At 51.2% G+C, this 20,848-nt stretch overlaps 10 protein-coding genes across 10 annotated transcripts; 4 read left to right on the top strand and 6 right to left on the bottom strand.

Moving 5' to 3' along the window:
• Positions 1 to 180: 180 nt before the first annotated feature.
• Positions 181 to 2,079, bottom strand: J4E82_005660 (uncharacterized protein; the record flags this gene model as incomplete). The annotated part of the gene is made up of 3 exons (XM_051731921.1): positions 181 to 1,369; positions 1,422 to 1,820; positions 1,868 to 2,079. The coding sequence occupies 3 exons, from the start codon at positions 2,077 to 2,079 to the stop codon at positions 181 to 183; spliced, it is 1,800 nt and encodes a 599-aa protein (XP_051588411.1).
• Positions 2,080 to 2,516: 437 nt separating this feature from the next.
• Positions 2,517 to 3,077, bottom strand: J4E82_005659 (uncharacterized protein; the record flags this gene model as incomplete). Its single annotated transcript, XM_051731920.1, has 1 exon — positions 2,517 to 3,077. The coding sequence occupies one exon, from the start codon at positions 3,075 to 3,077 to the stop codon at positions 2,517 to 2,519; it is 561 nt and encodes a 186-aa protein (XP_051588410.1).
• A 767-nt stretch (positions 3,078 to 3,844) lies between these two features.
• Positions 3,845 to 5,068, top strand: J4E82_005658 (uncharacterized protein; the record flags this gene model as incomplete). Its single annotated transcript, XM_051731919.1, has 1 exon — positions 3,845 to 5,068. The coding sequence occupies one exon, from the start codon at positions 3,845 to 3,847 to the stop codon at positions 5,066 to 5,068; it is 1,224 nt and encodes a 407-aa protein (XP_051588409.1).
• Positions 5,069 to 8,118: 3,050 nt separating this feature from the next.
• Positions 8,119 to 9,935, top strand: J4E82_005657 (uncharacterized protein; the record flags this gene model as incomplete). The annotated part of the gene is made up of 3 exons (XM_051731918.1): positions 8,119 to 8,162; positions 8,234 to 9,872; positions 9,924 to 9,935. The coding sequence occupies 3 exons, from the start codon at positions 8,119 to 8,121 to the stop codon at positions 9,933 to 9,935; spliced, it is 1,695 nt and encodes a 564-aa protein (XP_051588408.1).
• Positions 9,936 to 10,327: 392 nt separating this feature from the next.
• On the top strand, positions 10,328 to 11,282 carry J4E82_005656 (uncharacterized protein; the record flags this gene model as incomplete). Its single annotated transcript, XM_051731917.1, has 2 exons — positions 10,328 to 10,924; positions 10,992 to 11,282. The coding sequence occupies 2 exons, from the start codon at positions 10,328 to 10,330 to the stop codon at positions 11,280 to 11,282; spliced, it is 888 nt and encodes a 295-aa protein (XP_051588407.1).
• Positions 11,283 to 11,488: 206 nt separating this feature from the next.
• Positions 11,489 to 13,189, bottom strand: J4E82_005655 (uncharacterized protein; the record flags this gene model as incomplete). The annotated part of the gene is made up of 4 exons (XM_051731916.1): positions 11,489 to 12,414; positions 12,462 to 12,973; positions 13,033 to 13,059; positions 13,110 to 13,189. 4 exons carry the CDS (start codon positions 13,187 to 13,189, stop codon positions 11,489 to 11,491), a joined length of 1,545 nt encoding a protein of 514 aa, XP_051588406.1.
• Positions 13,190 to 13,778: 589 nt separating this feature from the next.
• Positions 13,779 to 15,640, top strand: J4E82_005654 (uncharacterized protein; the record flags this gene model as incomplete). The annotated part of the gene is made up of 2 exons (XM_051731915.1): positions 13,779 to 14,352; positions 14,676 to 15,640. The coding sequence occupies 2 exons, from the start codon at positions 13,779 to 13,781 to the stop codon at positions 15,638 to 15,640; spliced, it is 1,539 nt and encodes a 512-aa protein (XP_051588405.1).
• Positions 15,641 to 15,820: 180 nt separating this feature from the next.
• Positions 15,821 to 16,585, bottom strand: J4E82_005653 (uncharacterized protein; the record flags this gene model as incomplete). Its single annotated transcript, XM_051731914.1, has 2 exons — positions 15,821 to 16,104; positions 16,177 to 16,585. The coding sequence occupies 2 exons, from the start codon at positions 16,583 to 16,585 to the stop codon at positions 15,821 to 15,823; spliced, it is 693 nt and encodes a 230-aa protein (XP_051588404.1).
• A 909-nt stretch (positions 16,586 to 17,494) lies between these two features.
• On the bottom strand, positions 17,495 to 18,256 carry J4E82_005652 (uncharacterized protein; the record flags this gene model as incomplete). The annotated part of the gene is made up of 1 exon (XM_051731913.1): positions 17,495 to 18,256. The coding sequence occupies one exon, from the start codon at positions 18,254 to 18,256 to the stop codon at positions 17,495 to 17,497; it is 762 nt and encodes a 253-aa protein (XP_051588403.1).
• Positions 18,257 to 19,087: 831 nt separating this feature from the next.
• Positions 19,088 to 19,669, bottom strand: J4E82_005651 (uncharacterized protein; the record flags this gene model as incomplete). Its single annotated transcript, XM_051731912.1, has 3 exons — positions 19,088 to 19,350; positions 19,429 to 19,460; positions 19,509 to 19,669. The coding sequence occupies 3 exons, from the start codon at positions 19,667 to 19,669 to the stop codon at positions 19,088 to 19,090; spliced, it is 456 nt and encodes a 151-aa protein (XP_051588402.1).
• Between the last annotated feature and the right edge of the window lie 1,179 nt (positions 19,670 to 20,848).

The raw sequence follows: 20,848 nt of genomic DNA, 5'->3' as shown, positions 1-20,848 counted from the left end.
TCTCAAGGGATTGTCTTTCGCCATCTTATATGAGGAATAAGTAACGGACGACCAGATCAAAAATAGTTACTACAAACTTATCATTCGCGCTGTGTATATGGCCTGTGAGAAATGTTGATTTCGCTAACCTAAATATATGTCGCAGTCTATACTTTCGTCCCAACTTCCGTACTCACTATTCTATTTAGGAGGTACGATTGGCAACGTAACATAGTTTACAGCCTTCTCACTGAAATGCAAATGATTCCACCCCGCAAGCTTCTCCTCACTCCTATCTTCGGGATGGTTATGCTGGAAGATACCACTTCCTTGCGTATCACCACTGCTAATCTCAAATACAATCTTGCCACCCTTCTCCACAATAACGTTTGTTGGCCAAACTTCCACGTCCACAGCGTAGACATCTCCAGGTATGACGGGCTGAACGTCAGTGCTGAAGTAGTCTCGCCATGGCAGGTACTCTCTATGTTTTGGGTGGTCGGGATTGGTTTTGCGGAAGCTGACGCGCAGCCAGCCTTTTGCAAGGGGTATAGGGTCTCCCGCTGTGCCCGTGTAGTAGACTTCTTTGCCTTCTGGAGAAATGTAGCGTAGAGTGAGAAAGAGATCGATGTCGGAAGGAGTGGCGCCCTTGGGATGGGCTGAGAGGGACACATTTAGATGTGCGACAATGTGGCCAGTGATTTCAGTCTCTTCCTCGAATGGTGCCGTCGTAAACTGAAGGAGCTTGGGGTTGTCAAGAGTGCCAAGTGCCTCGTACGACAATTTCTGGGGTCTGTTGTGAATAGGCTGGATCTGTGTCAATGTCTGAGAAGGCGTAAGGTAGAACTTAGAATAACGAGTTCGTGCGATAGGCCACTCGTTCTCTGTGCGCCTCTCGTAAACCTTCTCTTTCTCGGCATCGTTGAAGCCCACATCGCCCTTTCGCAGGACCATGTCCACAGGCGGAAGCTTGCCCTTGACAGACCACCCTACTCTGTCGTCGCCTTTGAGGAAAGCATCAAGGAAGCTCCGTTGTATCTCGACTTCTTCTTTGTAGTAGAATGGTAGATCGTGCCTTCCAGTGATCATTCGTAGGTACTTGAACTCAGACCCAGCATGTGCGTAGCCTTCGATGTTACCCCTAAGATGGAGCAAAATACCGCCCCAGTTGCCGACAGAAAGTAGCGGTACCTCAATATCGCTCATGTCGTACTCTTTGCTTGCATAGTATGTTTCGTCACGGAACTTGAACTTGGCGGTATCGATTGTTTGGTCCTGTCGGCGTTCTGCACGCACCTCTTCTGAAAGGTCACCGTCGACAGTATCTGGCCCCCAGTTACGCGCTGCACGGCCTGGTTTGCCGTATTGATTGGTAATGACCTGTCGATTCCTGCATGAAATCGTTAGCATATGACCGGGCTCAGACCATTTGTATAACTCACCACCAGAAGTCGATGAACTTGTTACTCAGGATGCCTCCGTGACGGCATCGGTCACGATAGTAGTCGCTCATCCCCTCCCAAGGAATGACTGCAGCCAAACCCTTAGGCTTACGTGCTGCCACACGCCACTGAGATCCGGCATAGTAGCTGATGCCGAGTAAGCCGACCTTTCCAGACGACCATGGTTGCTCAGCTGCCCATTCGACGACATCAAAAAAGGCCTCGCTTGTTCCTCGCGACATTGTGTCCAAGAAGCCTGGAGATTGGCCGAGGCCACGTTCGTCGGCGCGCACGATAATGTAATCGTGCTTCGTCCAAAAGCCAGGGTCTGGAGTTTCCCATGCCGAATGATCAGAATGGTGCTCGGGATTTACTTCTGAGTATGATTTGCCATGGAAACTGGAGGCATTAGTTGCTGCAGCGCGCGCTTCAGTTGTTGAACTCACTCCTTGTAGTGGATATCTTTTCCGTAAGGTCCGTAAGTCACCAGCACCGGAAGCTTCGTCCCCTCCTTTGTAGATTTCGGTCGGTAGACATTGCATCGAATAATGCCTTCGGATGATGTCTTCAGTGGCACGGCGACATTCTCCTCAAAAAGATAGGGAAATGACGACTCGTCGATGGAATAAGCGTCCTTTACTTCTAGCTGGTCAGACATTTTGTGTGTGATATCGGAAGTGCAAGAAACATACTCTTTCCATCATTTGGATATATACTACATATTGCGACGCGTAGTGGGTTCCTGTGCCGACAGCGCGCCGTTGACAAGGTGCGGCGGTGTTCGAGGGGCACATTCGGGATGTGGAGGTACCAGACTCTATTGGCGCGTTACCTAAGTAAGCCATGATAGCACGCGGGAACATGGAAAAAATAGCATGTACTTTACTTGAGATGGTAAACAAACTCATCTTTTTTTTTAGTTTACCACTGGTAATGAGCTCGTAAGAGTTTTGAGCGGTTTAAACCTCAAGAATTATGTGCATCAGATCTTAGATCGTTGGAATGATGTATGGAGAAATGATATGGTTTAGAACGCATCGACATTTATTTACAACGATCTCTACAGCTCATGTGATCCTAGAGAAGACAATGCCACTATGATGATGCTGGAACACCCTTCATGCTTCCGTAGTCCTCTTTCAAGACTTCACCCTCGACCTCTACCGGTTTGCATTCTTGAAGAACATACATCATGCGACCCCAAGATGTAGAGCTGGTGTTCCTCCAAGCGTGCATTGTGCCCCTCTGAATTGCGACATCTCCTCTCTTCATCAATCTTGTCTCTCCAGAATCTAGCACCAACTCCATTTCACCTTCCAACACGACACCGTAATCTAGAGAGACTGTGCGATGCATTGGCGACAGGTGACCAGGCGCCACATCGACGAATCGTAGAACTGTTCCCCCTGAAGAGACCAGGCCTGGAGGCGATTCGAGGTAAGGCTTGTAAACTGCAAGGTCGGCGTCTTTGTTCAGATCGACCGGAAATCCCTTGGTAACATATCCGAGCCGGAAGTCAGCACCAGGAATATGGTCGACTTTAGCTTCTTCTGGGACGGCATCAGAGAAGATGGCTTTCTTGGTTGTAGGGTCGTGGGTTGTGATGAAGCGATGGACTTTTGGGAGATCGTTCGTGATTTCGGGCTTTGACGCCATGATGAAATATAGACTGTAGGAGCAACAAGGTAGTTGAGGGCGAAGATGCCAGTATCGTAGTAAGTTGATGAAGATACAAAACGAGACTTCAAAATAGATTCAAGGGATGATAGTCGAATCAACCAGAGAGTGAGATGTGTATCGAAAGGCTCATCTATGGCCTCCCGATGTGGAGGACATGTTCACAGACCCTGAATGTAGCATCTGCCGACGCGTACTCGGTACATCCCGTGCGGGGTCTCGTACGAGGGACTAGTTGAATCACCTTTAGTCAATAAGCGGTATATTTATGGGCGAATAAGGGTTTGTGGTCTGTGGGAAAGCTTGAGCAAGAGACAAAGACATGCTACGGAGCTAGGTGTTGCGTGTTATGTTTATCAATTAGAAGACACGCTTGGCCGCTTTCGTGCTAGACTGAACGCGTACCCGCGGCCATCTTTCCACGAAGTCTGAATAAGAACCGCTGCGTCAACGTTGACCGGATAACCATGGAACGCCTAGTCCCCGCTATTGTCGTCTCATTCGATACCATGGCCGTTGTGCCTTCCGGTCATAGTAACACATGCGGAGATGGGATGTGGAGGGGCGGCCTCCGAGATGAACATCCCCACCTACACGCGCTGTCAGCTCTCCAGTCGCGACTCCAGGTTCAGGTAAAGCCTTGAAGCTGTGTTCTGGGGTTTGAGTATTACGAACTCGATACCACAAACTACTTTGTGCTCACAAGTTAATCGTCCTCTGATACCAATAAAGCTCTCCTTCACACAATGGCAGACAATTACGCTTCGCATTTCAGCGTGAACAACATCCCATACGGGATTGCAAGCTCGTCGAAACGCCACGCACCACAATGCGCGACACGAATTGGTGATGAAGTCATCTTCCTGGCAGAGCTCGCGGAGCACGACTCTTTTAAGGCCATCGCAGCACCGCTATCGTCCATCTTCCGCGAACCCACACTGAACACGTTCGCCGCTCTAGGGAAGGACATTCAAAGTGAAGTGCGTTCTGCAGTACGAGAAGCATATAATAGCAAGTCATATGCCAAATACTCGGAAAACATCAGCGATGTTACCCTCCATATGCCAGTACATATTGGAGACTTCACAGACTACAGTGCTTCTGCCAACCACGTTCTCAACGCAGGAGAAGCAGTAATGGGAGTCCGTTCTTATCCTCCAGCCTTCAAAAAGTACCCCGTTGGCTACGCGGGTCGGTCGAGTTCGATCACTGTGTCAGGAGCGCCCGTCATGAGACCTTTGGGTCAGTTCATCGAAGACTACACTGTTCCAGATAAGAAGATTATCTTTGGACCATCGCGGGGTTTGGATTACGAGATGGAGATTGCTGCAGTCATTGGCAAACCTGTAGAAGCTGGGACTTACCTGAACGCGAAAGATGCCGACGACCACATATTTGGCCTAGTTCTGTTGAACGACTGGAGCGCAAGAGACATTCAGGGCTTGGAAATGAACCCCTTAGGCCCATTCAACGGAAAGAACTTTATGACTTCAATCACGCCTTGGGTTGTTACGCTAGAAGCATTGAAGCCTCATGAAGTCTCGGCCCCGCCCCGTATGGAGCCTGTAGCCTCTTTTATGGACGACCCCAAAAGTATCAACTACAATATCCAGCTCGAAGGTCAGATCATCCGAAACGGTAATCAGACTACGACATGTAAGGTTGGCTTCGAAACAATGTACTGGACCTTCAGACATATGTTAGCGCACCATACTATTGGCGGATGTTCACTCCGGACAGGAGATCTGATCGCCAGCGGAACAGTTTCTGGTGAACAGGACCATGAACACGGATGTTTGCTCGAGTTGACAAAGAACGGCAAGGCTCCAAGCAAATTGAGCGATGGATCTGAGCTACGCTACCTTAACGATGGGGATGAAGTTCGCTATATCGGTGTGGTTGGCGATGGAGGGGCTGGAGTCGGATTTGGAGCGTGCATTGGCACCGTAAAGCCTGCCCAGAAAATATAGAAGCGTCTAGCCATTTTCCGAGTGGCGATCACTATAGCTTTCGGCTGAGCAAGGGGTGAGACATAATGGTTGTACAGTCTGAGTGGGGTTGACCAATGTTCAGCTGCATCCTGATTCAACAATTGGTTGGCAAGCGTGGTACATATGCGAGAGGCTGCATACTACCACCAAAGGATCATAGCATTGGAGCCTTCCAACGGTTTATCGGTCCTTTGGGCTTTGTGCATTAAAGCCTAAGTCTCTCTAGCGACGTGTAGTCCAGCCCCGTGGTGCAGCCTCTCGTACGCAATGCATAAGTTTCAGCTCTCATCTCATTCCTTCATCCTCTCTCGTGTCTTAACCCCATCTTCACGTGAGCGTCCTCCGACCTTGAATATCCCCTCGAACAACAGCAAACGAAAAAAGGTTATCCCACACTTGTGCTGCAGTCACAGCTTCGTTACTTGGAAGGCTGAGTCAGTTCTCGAGTTTGCGTCAACTCGGACACCTACAATCATGGCAGAGTGAGTACTATACTGATGATTTATCTACTTGTTCACGATCTGGTATGTCGCGTTCCTGAATAGTATCATTGACATGTTGTCCAGATTCCACTCCGCTGCAGAGCTACTGAGTCAACCGTCGAAACTCGCCTTTGGGAAACGCGTATCCGAGAATTCCAAGCCCCAAGTCGAGAAACGCAAGCGGTCGAGGAGCACCTCTTCTGCCATTACTCCTGACGTCGATCAACTTCAAGGTGTAACCCCAGGTCCATGCGCGCGAGATACCTTTCCCCCTCACCACGTGCGCACGCGTCGGATTACGTCACATCCTGTCAGAAGGGTACTCCTGAAGGCTCGTCGACAAACATGCCAAGGAGATCCTGTGCAGCCTAGACCGTGTTTCAGTATATTATCTCTCGCATTTCCTGAGCCACATATTGATTACTCTACCACTACGCACGCCTCTCCGCACGATTCAGGAGTCGCGGAACAACAACACGACGTGCCCAGGCTACACAGGAAGGAACCACCCCAGCTCACCGTAAGAGACGCAATTGCAGAGCAGCTCGTGAAGTTGCGGCTACCAGCTACCACGCATACACCACTAGCACCTACAGGAGCAACAGCGCCTCGGAGCACAATAAACTTCTCGTTTCCCTTCCAACATTCCAACTCGGCCAAAGCTGCAAAATCAGCCTGGAATAGAATGGCTTCCTCGAATCCCCTCTTGCCCAGTTTTCGAGGACAACTGAACCCACCAGATACGAGTGCAATGGATCTAGACTTTTGGCGACGACATGGAGAGAACAGCACAGATCCCATAGTCATCAATGACCATGGTGACGATGAACGTGATCTTAGGAGCATAAGTTCCTTGGAGTCCTTGGAGTCCGCCGGACTATCACGTCAATTGATCAACAGACGACGAACTCGACCTGTTCTTATGGACCAGAGTCCCAGCGGGTCATGCATCAGTATTACAACAGCGGATAGCTTTGAGAACTCTGAATCTCAAGTTTCGGCTCTTATCTCAGAATGCATAGATGATGCTCGACACGACCGCAAAGCCTGGGAAGAGGAAGACCACCGGCTTGCTCAGCTTCTACAAGAGAAGATGCGTCTAACTCCAGCCCAGCTCGCAGAGAAATCTGGATCACCAGCAGCTCTAGCCGAGTCTCCTGAGATCGTACGATTGGAGACTCTACGGCAGGCTATTACTCATGTCTGCACACGAAATTACACCAATATGGACTTCAACACAGAAGAGGGGACGCATTTACGGCGTCGTGACTGTGTTGTCTGCGACAATAGCATTGCCATTGGCGACCTACCCTCACTTACCGACTGCGAACATCGACCCGAGACGTGCGCAGGCTGTTACGCGGATTGGATAACTACACAGCTTCAAGGCAGTACTTGGCGTGAAGCTAAATGTCCGGGAAGCGATTGCAATGTTGTCTTATCGTATCACGACATTCGGCTATACGCGAGCTCTGAGACCTTTGAAAAGTACGACACATTCAAAGCCCGGGCTCTCATCAACGAAGACCGTAAGTTATGATGCCATACACTTCGATAGACTAGGGAGGTGAACGCTGACAAGGACAGCCGATTTTCGATGGTGTCCGGCCTCCAGCTGTAATTCTGGTCAGATCCATACTACTGGCGTCGCAGGTAACATCTTTACTTGTTCGGGATGTGGGAGCAAAACCTGTGTTGTCCACGAGAACACATGGCACGAAGGCGAGCCGTGCGCTGACTTTGACTCCCGAATCTCCAGCCGTAAGCAACGAGAACAGAAGGCGCAAGAAGAGGCGAGTCTCAAAAAGATCAAGGAGCTTACCAGGAAGTGCCCTGGCCCTGGATGCGATTGGAATATTCAGAAAAACGATGGGTGCGACCATATGACATGTGGGTTTTACCTCTTTCAACGCAAGTCTTTCGCTGACGATTATAGGTACAAAATGTGGTTACGAATTCTGTTGGATCTGCCTTTGTGATTACAAGAAGGTCTTGCGAACAAGCAATGCAGCCCATGCGAGGTCCTGTTCTCATTGGCGTCCGTAGTTTTGGATAGGTAGGGAAAAACGGCGTCGGAGATATTGCGCTTTCACTGTAAGAATATGGGATTTCCGAGAAGAAGCTAGCATACGTGCAGCAGTCATGTTTGCTTTTAGATTTGAGGGATTCGACCGTAGCCTAAATGTAGACGAAGATTTACCGTGGTATACGGTGTATACGCTGTAAAATTACACCGCGATTACAGTAGCGCCCCATGTTGATGTCACGGACACGGAGTCAGCAGACTCCGATTGGTGCGCAGTCCCCCTAGCCTCGAGCAACTCCCAAATTTGTATCTCTTGTCAACAAACACAAGGACTTCACCTCCGCATTCTGTGCCATTGGTCGTGTGCGCTTTGTGCTTAGTCTTCATGGTCGTGCTGTGACGGCATTTGTAACTTCTTCTAGCGCCAGCTTTCTTACTGCATCCTCTTACCGTCCCGCCTTAATTTTTTCGAGTCTGAACCCCTTTCACCGCGCATCGCCACAACCGCAACTACAGCCACCATGTCGATGCGAGTGACGCGGTCGCAGGCCGGAAAGACGCCTCAGTGAGTGGATTCCAGGTTGCATACGCGTGCTGTGCAAATCCGTGCATTAGTTGCTGACATGCATAACCCAGAAAGCCCGATCGCCCTGGCTTCGTCGAGACCCCTGGACGCAGGAAATCGCAACGCAAGTCTCTTGCATCCGATGGATACGAGTCGACGCCTGAGCCAGCGAACTTCCTGAAGCCGTTCAAGTCCAACGAGAGCGATGTGAAGAAAGAGGCCGAGGAGAAGAGCAATGGACACGCCAACGGAAATGGACATGCAAACGGAAACGGACACACCAACGGCTACGCGAATGGACACAGCAATGGCAAGGCAAACGGACACGCAAAGAGCGAAAGGGAGATCGTCGAGCTCGACTACAAGATGGAGGCGGAAAAGTTCTTCTCTCCAAAGGACAAATCTGGCCTGCATGAGTTCGGCGGCGCCATTGGTATGGGCAGCATGATGGTCTGCTTCCCAGCCCTCATGTACTACATGTGGATTGGAGCCACCTTCTACGACGGTAAATTCCCTACGCCGACCGAGGGCCAGAGCTACGGAGACTTTTTCGGACACATGTGGTATCTTGTAAAGACGGAAGCCTTCCCGAACAACAAAGCGTGGCAGATTTACTGGTTCTTCGGACTCACGCAGATGGCCTTCTACATGTTTATGCCGGGTGTCTACCGCAAGGGCAAGGCACTTCCCCACCTTGGTGGAAAGCAGCTGGACTACTACTGCTCGGCTATGTGGTCTTTCTACTCTAGCATTGCCATCATGTTGACTCTTCATTTCACTGGCGTCTTTAAGCTTTACACTCTGATTGACGAGTTTGGTCACATCATGAGCGTAGCCATTCTTTCAGGCTTCCTTTGCTCTACTATCGCATACGTCTCAGCCCGCGTCCGCGGTGCTACTGTCCGAATGACCGACAACCTCATCGTTGACTTCTTCCTTGGCTCGGAGCTCAACCCTAGACTTTTCGGTATTCTGGATTTCAAGATGTTCCTCGAGGTCCGCATCCCATGGTTCATCCTCTTCTTCCTTTCCCTCGGTACTTGCTTGAAGCAGTACGAGCAATATGGCTACGTATCTCTCGAAGCCATCTTCCTGCTCTTCGCACACTACCTGTACGCCGGCGCCTGCGCAAAGGGCGAGCACCTCATCATCACGACCTGGGACATGTATTACGAGAAGCTCGGTTTCATGCTCATCTTCTGGAACATGGCTGGTGTACCTCTCTCGTACTGCCACTGCACCCTGTACATCGCTAACCACCATCCTTCGGAATACGGCATGCCAACCTGGTTTACCGCCCTCCTTACCGTCACCTACCTCTACGTCTACTACATCTGGGATACGACCAACTCGCAAAAGAACCAGTTCCGTCAAGAAGAACGTGGTGTTGTCGATGAGCGTACTACCTTCCCCTACTTCAAATATGGACGCATCGCCAATCCAAAGACAATCCAGACATCCCATGGAAACAAGATTCTGGCTGACGGTTGGTACGGCAAAGCGCGTAAGATTCATTACACATGTGATCTCTTCTTCGCCGTCAGTTGGGGCCTCATCACTGGGTTCAAGAGCCCGTTCCCTTGGTTCTACTCCGTGTTCTTCGCGGGTATGATTATTCACAGGGCGCTGAGAGATATTGAAAAGTGCAGGGAGAAGTATGGTGAAGCATGGAAAGAGTACGAGAGGCAGGTGCCTTATTTGTTCATTCCGGTAAGTCCAGTCATTTCCGTCCTGAGTGAAATTATGCTAACATGCTTCCAGTACGTCTTCTAAGTTTACGCTGTCCTTTTAAACTTTGTCCCTCGTCCGTTGCTTGATCTTCTAAGATCTACCTTGTCTTCGAACATTTTTGCGCGACGGACTGTTTTGTAGTATACCATACCATTCTTCTCGCAGTTCCAGGTTTTGGCCAGGTTGGATGGGTATCGTAATGTTTGTAATGGCAGTAGTAATGTATGATGTGATGTACCAAACTCGGCATCAAAGGAAAAGTGAAACTCTATGTATGCCCACCCAGACAGCGAGACAAGAACCCCTGTACGTATGCCAAGCCCTGCGTCAGCGGGCCCTAGGCGCCAAAAGTTTGGACCCTCATCTTTCGTATTCGCAAACTGTCCTCCTACACCACACCACAGAGCGATCGAACCCCACGCGCATCGCCCACCATGGACGCTCTCAAATCCGCCATCCAACCCATCACCCACAACCTCCCCCAGCCCATCGCCGACGTGGGCATCTCCCTCCTCGGCCCCTCATGCTACAAAACCCTCGTCTACAACGTCGACCTAACCGCAACCGAATGCGTCAAGCTGGCTATTTCCAAAGGCCTCGGTATTGGCATCATCGGCGCCTCCTCCATCGTCAAAATTCCACAGCTGCTCAAGTTGCTCAATAGCCAGTCGGCCGAAGGTCTTTCCTTCCTCTCATACCTCCTCGAATCGAGCTCGTACCTCATTTCGCTGGCGTACAATGTGCGCCACGGGTTTCCATTTAGCACGTATGGCGAGACGGCCTTGATTCTCGTGCAGAATATTGCTATTGCGAGTTTGGTGCTCAAGTACAGTGGACGGGGTGTTGGTGTTGCTGGGTGGGTTGGAGGTCTAGCTGTTGCGGGTGCGGCCTTGTTCAACGACCAGTGGATTGACACGGAGAAGTTGAGTCTGTTGCAGGCTACAGCTGGTGTACTTGGTGTGGCAAGCAAGGTGCCGCAGATTCTGACCGTGTGGAGTGAGGGTTCGACGGGCCAGTTGAGCGCTTTTGCTGTAAGTTCTTGACATTGCTATCCCGTGCGATGAAGAAAGGGGTAGTTTGCTAACGTGGTCCTTTCAGGTCGTCAACTACCTCCTCGGTTCCCTCTCCCGTATCTTCACCACCCTCCAGGAAGTCGACGATCCGCTTATCCTCTACGGCTTCATTGCTGGTTTCGCCCTCAACGCCATTCTCTTCCTCCAGGTCGTGTACTATTGGAATGCGCCGGCGTCCAAGAAGACGGAATCAAAGAAACTAGAGGAGCCTATCGCAGCGGACAAGAAGGAAACCGCGCGTGCCGTCTCGAGCGGATCTGCACCATCGTATGCGGAAAAGGCGGGCAAGAGTCCTAGCACAAGACGCAGGGGATAGACCAATCTCTATTTCCCCGGGCTGTTGGCCGTTCTTGGATTTTTAGTTGTTTTAATACACATTTGACTTGCGACTCCATGACTGTGCTTGGTTGATGATTACACGTATATTCAATACACAAACATGCTAATCTATGCTCAGTTGCATGCTTTTGGGGAAGAACATTTTCAACATTGATATCACAAAACGGCGTTTTCCTTCTCAGTTCATATCTGCTGAGGTGTAGTACCTACAGCGTGTGGTGGAGGCATTGGCGGGACCTCCCTCCTATCAGCCAGATCCCCCGTTGGTGACATCATAGTCTGCTGGTTTTGGAGGACGGTATTGACTGGAGGTGGAGGTGTAGGTGCGGGCGAGATACCCGCTGGTGGGTGGTATCCCGTATCCGTCAACCTCCCATTTACTGGATTGTAAACACCAGCGCCTCTCGATTGCAACTCGTAGTTGTCGTCGTCTTCCGAAGACGAATAGTCGTAAGTGTCCATTCGACGTTGGCGCGCGACATCCGCTGCAAAGGGATTTGTGGCTGGCAACTGGTTCTGGTACGTGTGCACTTTCGAGGTCATGGTAGATCCCATTGTGCCAGTTCGGTAGTTGCTCGATGCTAATGTGTCGCTTCGATCTACGCCATACTGCGATCCTGATTCCTGGCGTCTGCGTTGCGAGTTATGAATTTGTTGGCGGAAGACGTTGCCTGTCGGTTCGCCGCTACCTTCGGGCACAGCAGTCGTAGAGGAATAGCCAGACGCTTCTCCGCGCTCCACATCCACTGGCTTGTCCATGCGCTGCAGCGGTTGCACGTCCTCGTCGATCATTATTGTGGGTTGTGGCGGTGCGCGTGATGCCTTGCCCCAGGCTCGGATGGGATATGCGCGTCCTTTGCGCCACGTCTCGGAGACGGGAGGGAAATATTGGCGGTAGGAGCCCCAGGCTACAAGTATGCCGAGTAGAGCGCCAGACAGGACGTCGAATGGGTGATGACGGGCATCCATGATACGTGTGCCTGTGATCAGAGCAGCGCCGAGGGCAGGAACCATGACGAAGAAAGTCCTCCAGACCTCGCCCTTTGCATCTAGAACATGCAGCTTTCCGGCGAGGTAGATGGAAAGGTAGAAGAGACCAGCGAAGGAGACTGAAATTCATTAGTAGTCTTCTTGGGCAGGAGAAGGTGTCACATACCACTGCTGTGGCCAGAGGGAAAGCTCTTGAAGCCATCCTGTAGAATGTAGTTGTCGGTCTGCGTGCAGATGTCGATGGTCTGGAGTACGTATTTGCCTGGGGCGATCTTGGATTCGTCTACAATGCAGCGGCTGATGAGATCCGGTCGCGGCTTGCCAATGGCATTCTTCAAGGCGCCTGTGATGGTGAAAGCAGCGCCAATGCTCAAGCCAAGGCCCAGTATGCCACAGTTGAGCTCCCACAAGCGGTCCTTGAACCTGTATCTTCCTGAGAGGCGCTTGATACCAGGCCCGCGCGCGGGCATGGTCGTCTGGTGGGAGAAGAGGCCGTCGATGACCATTGTGTATATTGCGATGATGATAGCGGGAGCCAGGACGACGTAGACGCATAGCCAGGGTACGGGCACGCGCTCATGTTCGGCGAAAGGGTAGTGGAGAGTGTAGTTTTCGAGGGCGAAGTGTTGGTGAAAGGGCGGGATCTTGTCGACAATGGAGAAGGTCAACATAAGAACACTATAGCCTTGTTAGTTGAGCTGGGAAGGAGATTGTGTGCTCGGAAGGGGCGGCCTTGCACTATGATGAGGTAGTCGCCGATATATCTGTGCTCGTTAGTCTCCACCACTTGTTCTATACGGGCAGTTGTACACACGAGAAGATGACCTTCTTGGGAAGGCGCTTCTTGGAGAAGGGAAGGCGCTCAGGGAGCTGTTTCGACGTCCAGTCGTCCATGATGCGCTACAGGACCCAGCCAGTCGCGAAGCTCGTTATTCGCAGGCTCTCCTGGAGACAATTGTCGTCGTTCGCTCTAGTGCTGTACTGTTTGTGCTATGCGAAGGGGGCAGACGTGAATGTTTTCGGGGGTCCGCAAAGACGGCACCAAGCATGCGACCCTCCGGGGGGAAATGCCAAGGGCGGAAAGGAGAAGTGAAGGTCAATGCAGAGTCAGCAGGAATATAAAGGACAGTGGGTTTGTCAGAAGACGGTTGTGTATCCCTGGGGTCAGCAACGCCGTGGGTGAAGGATGTCTGGAAGTGGTACTGGGCCGACTATGCAGCGCCGCCGTGCTCAGCTTGTGGCTGTGAGAATGGAGCTGACGCGCTCTCAGACTTGGCCCTCTCCACAGCAGGTCCGCTAGCCGCCTCGAGATCAGCGCCAATTACACGTCGGCCTTGGTACGCGGAGCATTATTTACGTTGCGATAAGGTTCGTGTAGTCTGCATGCCACAACGTCTAGTACTGCGGCCGTATGCACGGCAGGACAAGGCATCCGAGCCGAGCTGGTAAAAGAAATACGGTATGCCAACAATGGGCCTGTTCCATGTGGCGCATCCAGCGGAAGCGACGATCGGACCCAACCTTAGCGCGCCATGGCGATCAGCTTATTTTGTCACCGCCTCAGGGTCCTACACTCTACATCTATTCCTGTATCGCCATGTTTTCCTTATTCGCCAGCGAGAAGCCTCAACCCAAGGCTGCCGAGGTTGCCATTCAGAAGATCTCAAACATCTCCGCCACCCACCTGTCTCGCTTCGAGCGTCTTCCCAAGGTCCAACGCTATGCCATCATAGGTGCCGCCTCCGTTGGTGGAGTATCCCTCCTCTACGCTTTGACGCGCTCTTCAAAGTCTGCCAGGCGTCCTCCTATCCCATCTCCCAGAGATTCGCTGCTTCCGGACTTGTCTCCTGAGGATGCTGCAGATCTTCCCTACCATCCAGCTGCGTTGCCAGGAGCCCGGGATGTCGACTCACCATGGGGAACTATCCGCGTCTATGAATTCGGCCCAAGAGACGGAGAAAAAGTTTTACTCATTCACGGGATCTCGACACCTTCAATTGCTCTGACTGACTTGGCACACAAGTTGGTTGGCAGGGGACGACGTGTCATGCTTTTTGGTGGGTCCTCCTTGCTGTCACTTCTAGTTTTTGCCACAACACCTCTCCTTTGGTTGTTTCAAGGCCTTGAAACGCACAACATCCTCGGATTGGACGTTTGGTATATGCTTTTTCTTCACGGTTTCCATGATCGTCACATCTGCATACCCCACGTTGAACCGGGCGTAAAACCGTGTCATGGTCCTTGTTACTTTACCCGTTTCGGCAAGGGGCCCGGCAGCCCTACCTAACGGTGAACCACGTGCATCGTCCATGCTGTTCCAGAAACCCGTCTTTACGGGGTTATGCTATTCCAAAAAATAAAATACTAACAACGCTCACAGACCTCTTCGGTCGCGGTTACTCTGACGGCCCGTCACCAGACACAACCGACTATGACTCCAGCCTCTTCACCACCCAGATTTTGCTTGCCCTCCAATCATCGCCCATCCATTGGTCAACCTTTACCATAGTTGGATACTCCCTCGGCGGTGCCATCGCCGCAGACTTTACGTCGTACTTCCCTTCGCTAGTCCGCGGCCTTGTACTTGTAGCTCCTAGTGGTCTTATCCGCAAGTCGCACTTCTCCATTTCCAGCAGCATGCTATACCGCAGCTCGTGGATGCCAGAGTGGATGGTACGCAAGTTTGTTGCAAGTAGGCTATGGACAGGAGCAAAGGTCGTAGAGAGCGATCCTGAGGCCGTAGAGAACGCCGAGACCACCACGACGGCGAGTGAGGGAGACAAGACGTATGTGAGCAGCAACCAGATGCTTTTGCCAGGCAACCCACATTCCACCGTTTCTTCGGTCGTGGATTGGCAGATTCAAAATCACAAGGGTTTCGTGCCCGCCTTCATATCGACTATCCGCCACGCGCCCATCTACAACCAGCACGACCGCTGGAGCGTCATTCGTGAGAACATCGAGAACCGTGCCGGTCCGCTAAAGGAAGTCTGGCTTATTCTCGGCGAGACAGACCCCATCATCAATGCCGACGAAATCACTGAGGACGCAAGGGCAGTACTCGGCGAGGACAATGTCAGGGTTAAGGTGCTGGACGGCGTAGGTCACGAAGTCGCCATCGAACGTGCGGATGATGTCGTCCGGGCTGTAAGACGAGTTGGTACCAAGAGCGAGGAGGTCCGAGAAGTTAGGGAGGAAGTCGCTGCTCCCGAGCCGGTCGAGAAGCCTGAGAAGCCCGAAAAGCCTGCGAAGGCCGAGAAGAGTGAAAAGAGCGACAAGAAGGAGAAAAAGAGCTCGAGCCGGAGGAAGCACGGAGGTTCGCACGCCAGTTCAAGCACGAAGTAAGATTCATGAAGAAATGGCGGAAATGCGTCACGACGAACCAAAGAATGTATAAGAATATATAAGAAGAATAACAGAAACTCAACGCTTTGACGTAAGTTATAAAGATCTCAACTGTTCATTCAACATGCATAACTCAAATTCTCGTTCTGAAACATTTACAACGAAGGTAACCCCATCAATCTATCCACTCCACACAGCCGGTCCAGGAGGTGTGTAGCTCGTGGGAACAGGGTAGTAAATGTTGATTTGGATACCCTTGTCATCCGCCTTGTAAGCTCCTGGGAAAGCAACCTTGGGTCCTGGTGTTCCACTGCCACCGTTCTCAACCTTCAACTGCGCGCACGAAATGTAGAACTGTGCGCCGCCAACTGCAGAAGCGGAGTGTAGCGCGATGTGCTCGACGCGCATAAGGTATTCGCCCGAAGGAAGGGACTTGGGTAGGGGCACTGAGACTTCTTGTTTGCCTAAATGCAGAACGTATTAGCGGGATATCCTGGAGGTAATCGAGACGATAGGAAGAAGGGGGGACAACTTACCACTCGAAGGCCAGTTCATCTGACCACCAGAGAAATCAGCACCCTGACTGTAGATTTTGAACCACACGTCACCACTTCCATCCCAGTTAGCAGCCGTCTTGCCATCTGGCACTTTCGCAAGGTAGAATTGCAGGGGTCCTGGGTGCGAGATGCTGGACACGGCTGTGAAGCCGACAGAGTCTCCGGCGTTGACAGTGTAAGTTTTTGAGCCAGTTCCGGGGGAGAGTTCGTAGCAACGGATGGCGTTGGCTGTTACATCTGTTGTAGGGCCGTTGGACTGATAGTTGGCTGTCTTGCGGACATAACTCCATTGACCAGTCTTTGTCCCTTTGACAGTGAGCTCGGGAAAGGTGTAGTGGGCGCTCGCCGTGCTGGCGGCAGCGAGGAGGGCGATGAGGACGGACTTCATGTTGACGACTGTCGGACTTTGCTATTGTGAAGAGAATGCGATGGTTGTCCTGATGAGTACTATCCAAGGTACTCAGACTGCCTCTATATATACGGTTATCAACGGCTTGATGCACTCGTCACGTACCCAGGTTTCTCTATATTACAGTACTAATGCACCCCCATCATCTACCGTGTGGTACTTCATTTTGGCTGCCGCCTTGCGCACGCGATGGTCAAGCATATTGTTCCCGCCGGGTAAAAGAGTGGTTGGCGCTGAACCCACTGCCGAACCTGGATGTTGAAACGCTGGACTAGTCACAATTAATTCATGAGAAACATATTGGTGTTTAGATGAGATGAGTGGCGCGAAGACGTGGTGATTGGCTGGTAGCCTTCATGCCCTGTCCGGTAGTCGAAACACATGACCCGGGGTATATTACAATACCCTGTGTATAACCGATCTGTATCCTGCTTCCAGAAGCATGTGGTGCTCCTAATCTGATAGTGAAGCCTTGCGGGAATAATTCGAGTATTCGCAGTCGGAATGAACATGACGATGAGCTATTGGACATTATCTTGCTGCGCTGGTCACTCAAGTTCTTGCCGCTAGCCAGATTGGGCTCGACCGACAAGACTGATACACACAAGGGCAGCTGCGCATCATGCTCTCTACACTCTATAACGGCACTACGACCGCATCGATGACAGTTCATTCATTGCCATTTGGCGTTCCAGAACTGATTTTGGCCGCTTAGCGAAACGCGTGGCCTCCTCAGGCCTATCCGTGATTGTATACTATGGCATCGTTGGCAACCACTGCCTACCTAAGTATGTCGACAATATTGGAAATGCGCTGGAAATTGTGGATCATGATGTTCTATACTTATTGAAGCTCGTCAAAAAATGCAGCTTAGTAGCTACAGATACACTAAATCTCATCATCAGCCTGGCCTTCCAGGTCATCATCGTTCGCATCTGGCCTTTCTGCCATGCCCAATTCTTTGAGCAGAACAGGTGGATAGCACGATTTCAGTTTCGATGACCCCACAGACCTGTCTACCTGTATCTCCTTGATCTCCCACCAGTATCGTTGTGTCCAACTAGAAACGCTTGCAGTTCCGGTCGCACCGAGTGACTGAGATTTTCTTACCATGGCAAATCTGCTACTAGTCGTCTCGTCGAAGTCTTTAGCACCGAGCAATTCCAGCCTAAACCTACCTTGTTCTAGGTCATTATTGACTGGATCATTGTTGAACGCCTCGAAATCCTTATCAAACGAACTGATCGTTCCATCTATCCTTTGCCATAGACAATCCTTCGCTTCCACATTACCAATATTACTGCTATCAATCCAATCAAGTATGTGTATGGATGGTCGCTGCATGAATGGTCGCTGCACATCGTATGATGCGAGGTCGAACACGAGGCCGTCTTCAGCCTTCAACTCATTTGTGTTTGCTTGGATCTTGCAGGAGGCGGAATCGCACCACCTCCATCTATACCCGCCTTCGAATTTTTCTTTCCCTTCTCCCTTGTAGAAGTAATCGAGGGTCCATGCATTGAGTATTTCGACAGTGGGCCTGTCTGTAGTAGATTGGTCTTCAATAGCATTAGCGTCAAGCGATAGGCCGACCGTATCCGAATTGTAAGGTTTGTCAACAATGAGAATGAGAACTTGTACAGTAGGCATTCTTACCGTAGAGGGAGTATCCCGGTAATAGTGTTGCTTGACGATGATGGCTAAAGTGGACAAGGAGACTTTGTAATACTTATAGAGGTGTGTACGCGTAAACACTTCATAGCAATTGTTTGTCACGACGATACAGCAGTTCATGTGCCAGCAGCAAAGCTTGCTGACAGTTGGTTCTATCTGGTTTCATCTGCACCTTGAGTTCACTCAAATAAAGAGGACATATAAGAGGGTAGGTGGAGGACTTGCTTTTCTGGCGAAGAATGTACATCTCCAGAGTTACCTACGTAGCGTCCCGCGGGTGCAACCAGAGGTAGTCACGATAAGCTTCACACAACCTTTCGGCCCTACTCTACAACGGAAATCGTATCTTGACGTCGGGTTGTGGAGGGTCCAAGCACGGACATTGTGTTGCAGTGAAGCGCGGCCGCCGGGAGAACTCGGACAGTCGGGCGATCTCGAGCGAGCAGATGCACCGAACAGCGAACACCACTATCACCGGCCGGAAGAGAAAAGCAGTTCTTGTTTGACATAGTAGATTGATATTGAATCTGATGATGTTGGTATAGTACACAAGTCGTAGCCCAATGTTGGGTCTGTTGCTAAATGCTAGAAACGCTAAATGCGAAACATGTTTCCTCAATGTCACTTCTCGAGATACACGTAGCAGTGACACTTTGGGTTGGAGTCTGTGTCTGCTCGTGGCCTGACGGTGCGACACCGCAGCGTTCTGCGTGCGGGATATTCCTCCTCTTCTTCTCAATCTGCATGCGCTCTAAGGCGCGAAGCTGGTACTCTGCTCTTCTTATGGAGCACTTCCTCTTGCTTCACTCACTGCACCTCGTAGAGCTCCATGGCCCTCTGGAGGTCCTCAAGGCTGGCCTTGTCGCCGTAGGCCTCTTCGAGAATCCTTCTCCTGTCCTTCTTGGCAGTCATCTTAGCCTCCATTCCAGCAATGGCCCTCTCCATGTCTTCCAAACTTGAGCGCTCGCCGTAAGAGTCCATGAGCATCTGGTTCTTTTGTTCCTGGGTGAGTTCAAGTGCAGAGTGAACCTTGCGGTTGGCCTCATTAAGTGCATTGGTCACGCCAAAGCCTATGTTGGCATTAGCATCACCGAGCGTAAGGGGTCGTCGAGGCTGTGATGATGCGGTCTTTGACAGGTAGATCGTACCAGCAGCTACAGCGGCCATAGTAGGCAGGTACCTAATTCTTGTCAGTGATAGATAATATTAGGAGCAGGGCGAAACTCACCATTTTGCTACCTTTCCGAGCCTTGGGACGACACTGGCACCAGGGGTGGATGTCATCTGTGCTGCAGCAACATCTTCCATGGAGATGGCGCCACGAGCACGTGTTGAGGTGGTGAAAAGCCTCTGGCGGACAAGAGTAGAAGTGCGGAGGAGGAAAGACATGTTGATTGTTGTGTAGTAGTGGCGAAGATGAATGTGAATGCCAGGTATGGTGATGATGGTCTTCCTCTAGGCGGTTGACTTGTTCGACTTATATCTTATCGCCGTATGTATGGTGGTGTAGTGGTGTGTGGTGTTTGAAATGTGTGGCACTTGGTAGCCAAGGTGTGTGAGAGTATCGGCCGCGGTTTGACTTCGGTAGTGCGATGTTTGATTGATGGCTTGCAACGTGTATGGTGTTCCGCTGTCCGGTGAGACATACCAAGCGCGGCGTATGCAGACTGTATATACAATAGCCTCGTGCGGGGAAACGCAGGTCACGAGTGGGCTGTGCACTCCTGTGCACTCCTGTCTCTCCACCCAACCCATACATCATGCCACGAATCACAGCACTTGACATCACCGGGTTCCGTGACACAAGTGGACTGGGCCGGTTGGTCCGACACATTCTCGCGTCGCAACCCCAGACCAAGAGACCACTGACGTACCAGGGCGTTGGGTGGTCATCTCCAGTGGGTTTCCGGCCGCGCATGTATTGCGGCTTCGCCTGCCCTGCCGGTCAGAAAGGGCTCGGCTGGTGAAACGGCAGCGGCCGACATCCAATCGCACGCAGGGACGATGGAAGTAGGCCATGTGGGGTTAGTTGTGTGCTGATCGTGGTTAGATGAAAGTCTTTCGATTGTGGGGTGAGCATGTGCATCGCGTGGCCGGCCGAGGTCCCGCGACCCTGATGTCAGCGTGCATATTAGCAACCTGCTCGTGGAGTGACCAAAAACGTAAACAACACCAACTTCATCAACATTCTTCATCGTCATCCATACCCGCTTTGATCTATCGAAAGGAAATTTTCGAAATTCTAGACTATGACAGCATTGCAGGCGTCCATGAATCTGTGCGCTTTCAGTACTCAACAATGAACGCACACCCCACCCCTCGAACCTCTAAAATAGCAGCCTTCAACACGACATATGCGGTGCGAAAGTTTCTGAGTTCATCTGCGCTGGACTGAGTAATATGGATTGTGTCGCACTCTCGAGGTTTGGCTATGACATATACTCTGCCTTGTCTCAAGAGTAGCATTAGCTTTGAGAAGTTGCTTCCGAGACGCGAACTTGAAAGCTCTGGCTTGGCCGAACGGGTGCTGGAACAATCTTCAGAGCGACGCAAAAGCTACTATAGTAG

Source organism: Alternaria postmessia (assembly GCF_024291825.1).
Source record: "Alternaria postmessia strain BMP 2775 chromosome Unknown scaffold_30, whole genome shotgun sequence".
Taxonomy (NCBI): Eukaryota; Fungi; Ascomycota; class Dothideomycetes; order Pleosporales; family Pleosporaceae; genus Alternaria; species Alternaria postmessia.
The sequence above is the reverse complement of the archived record's forward strand: the minus strand, read 5'-3'. Positions and strand labels throughout refer to the sequence as shown.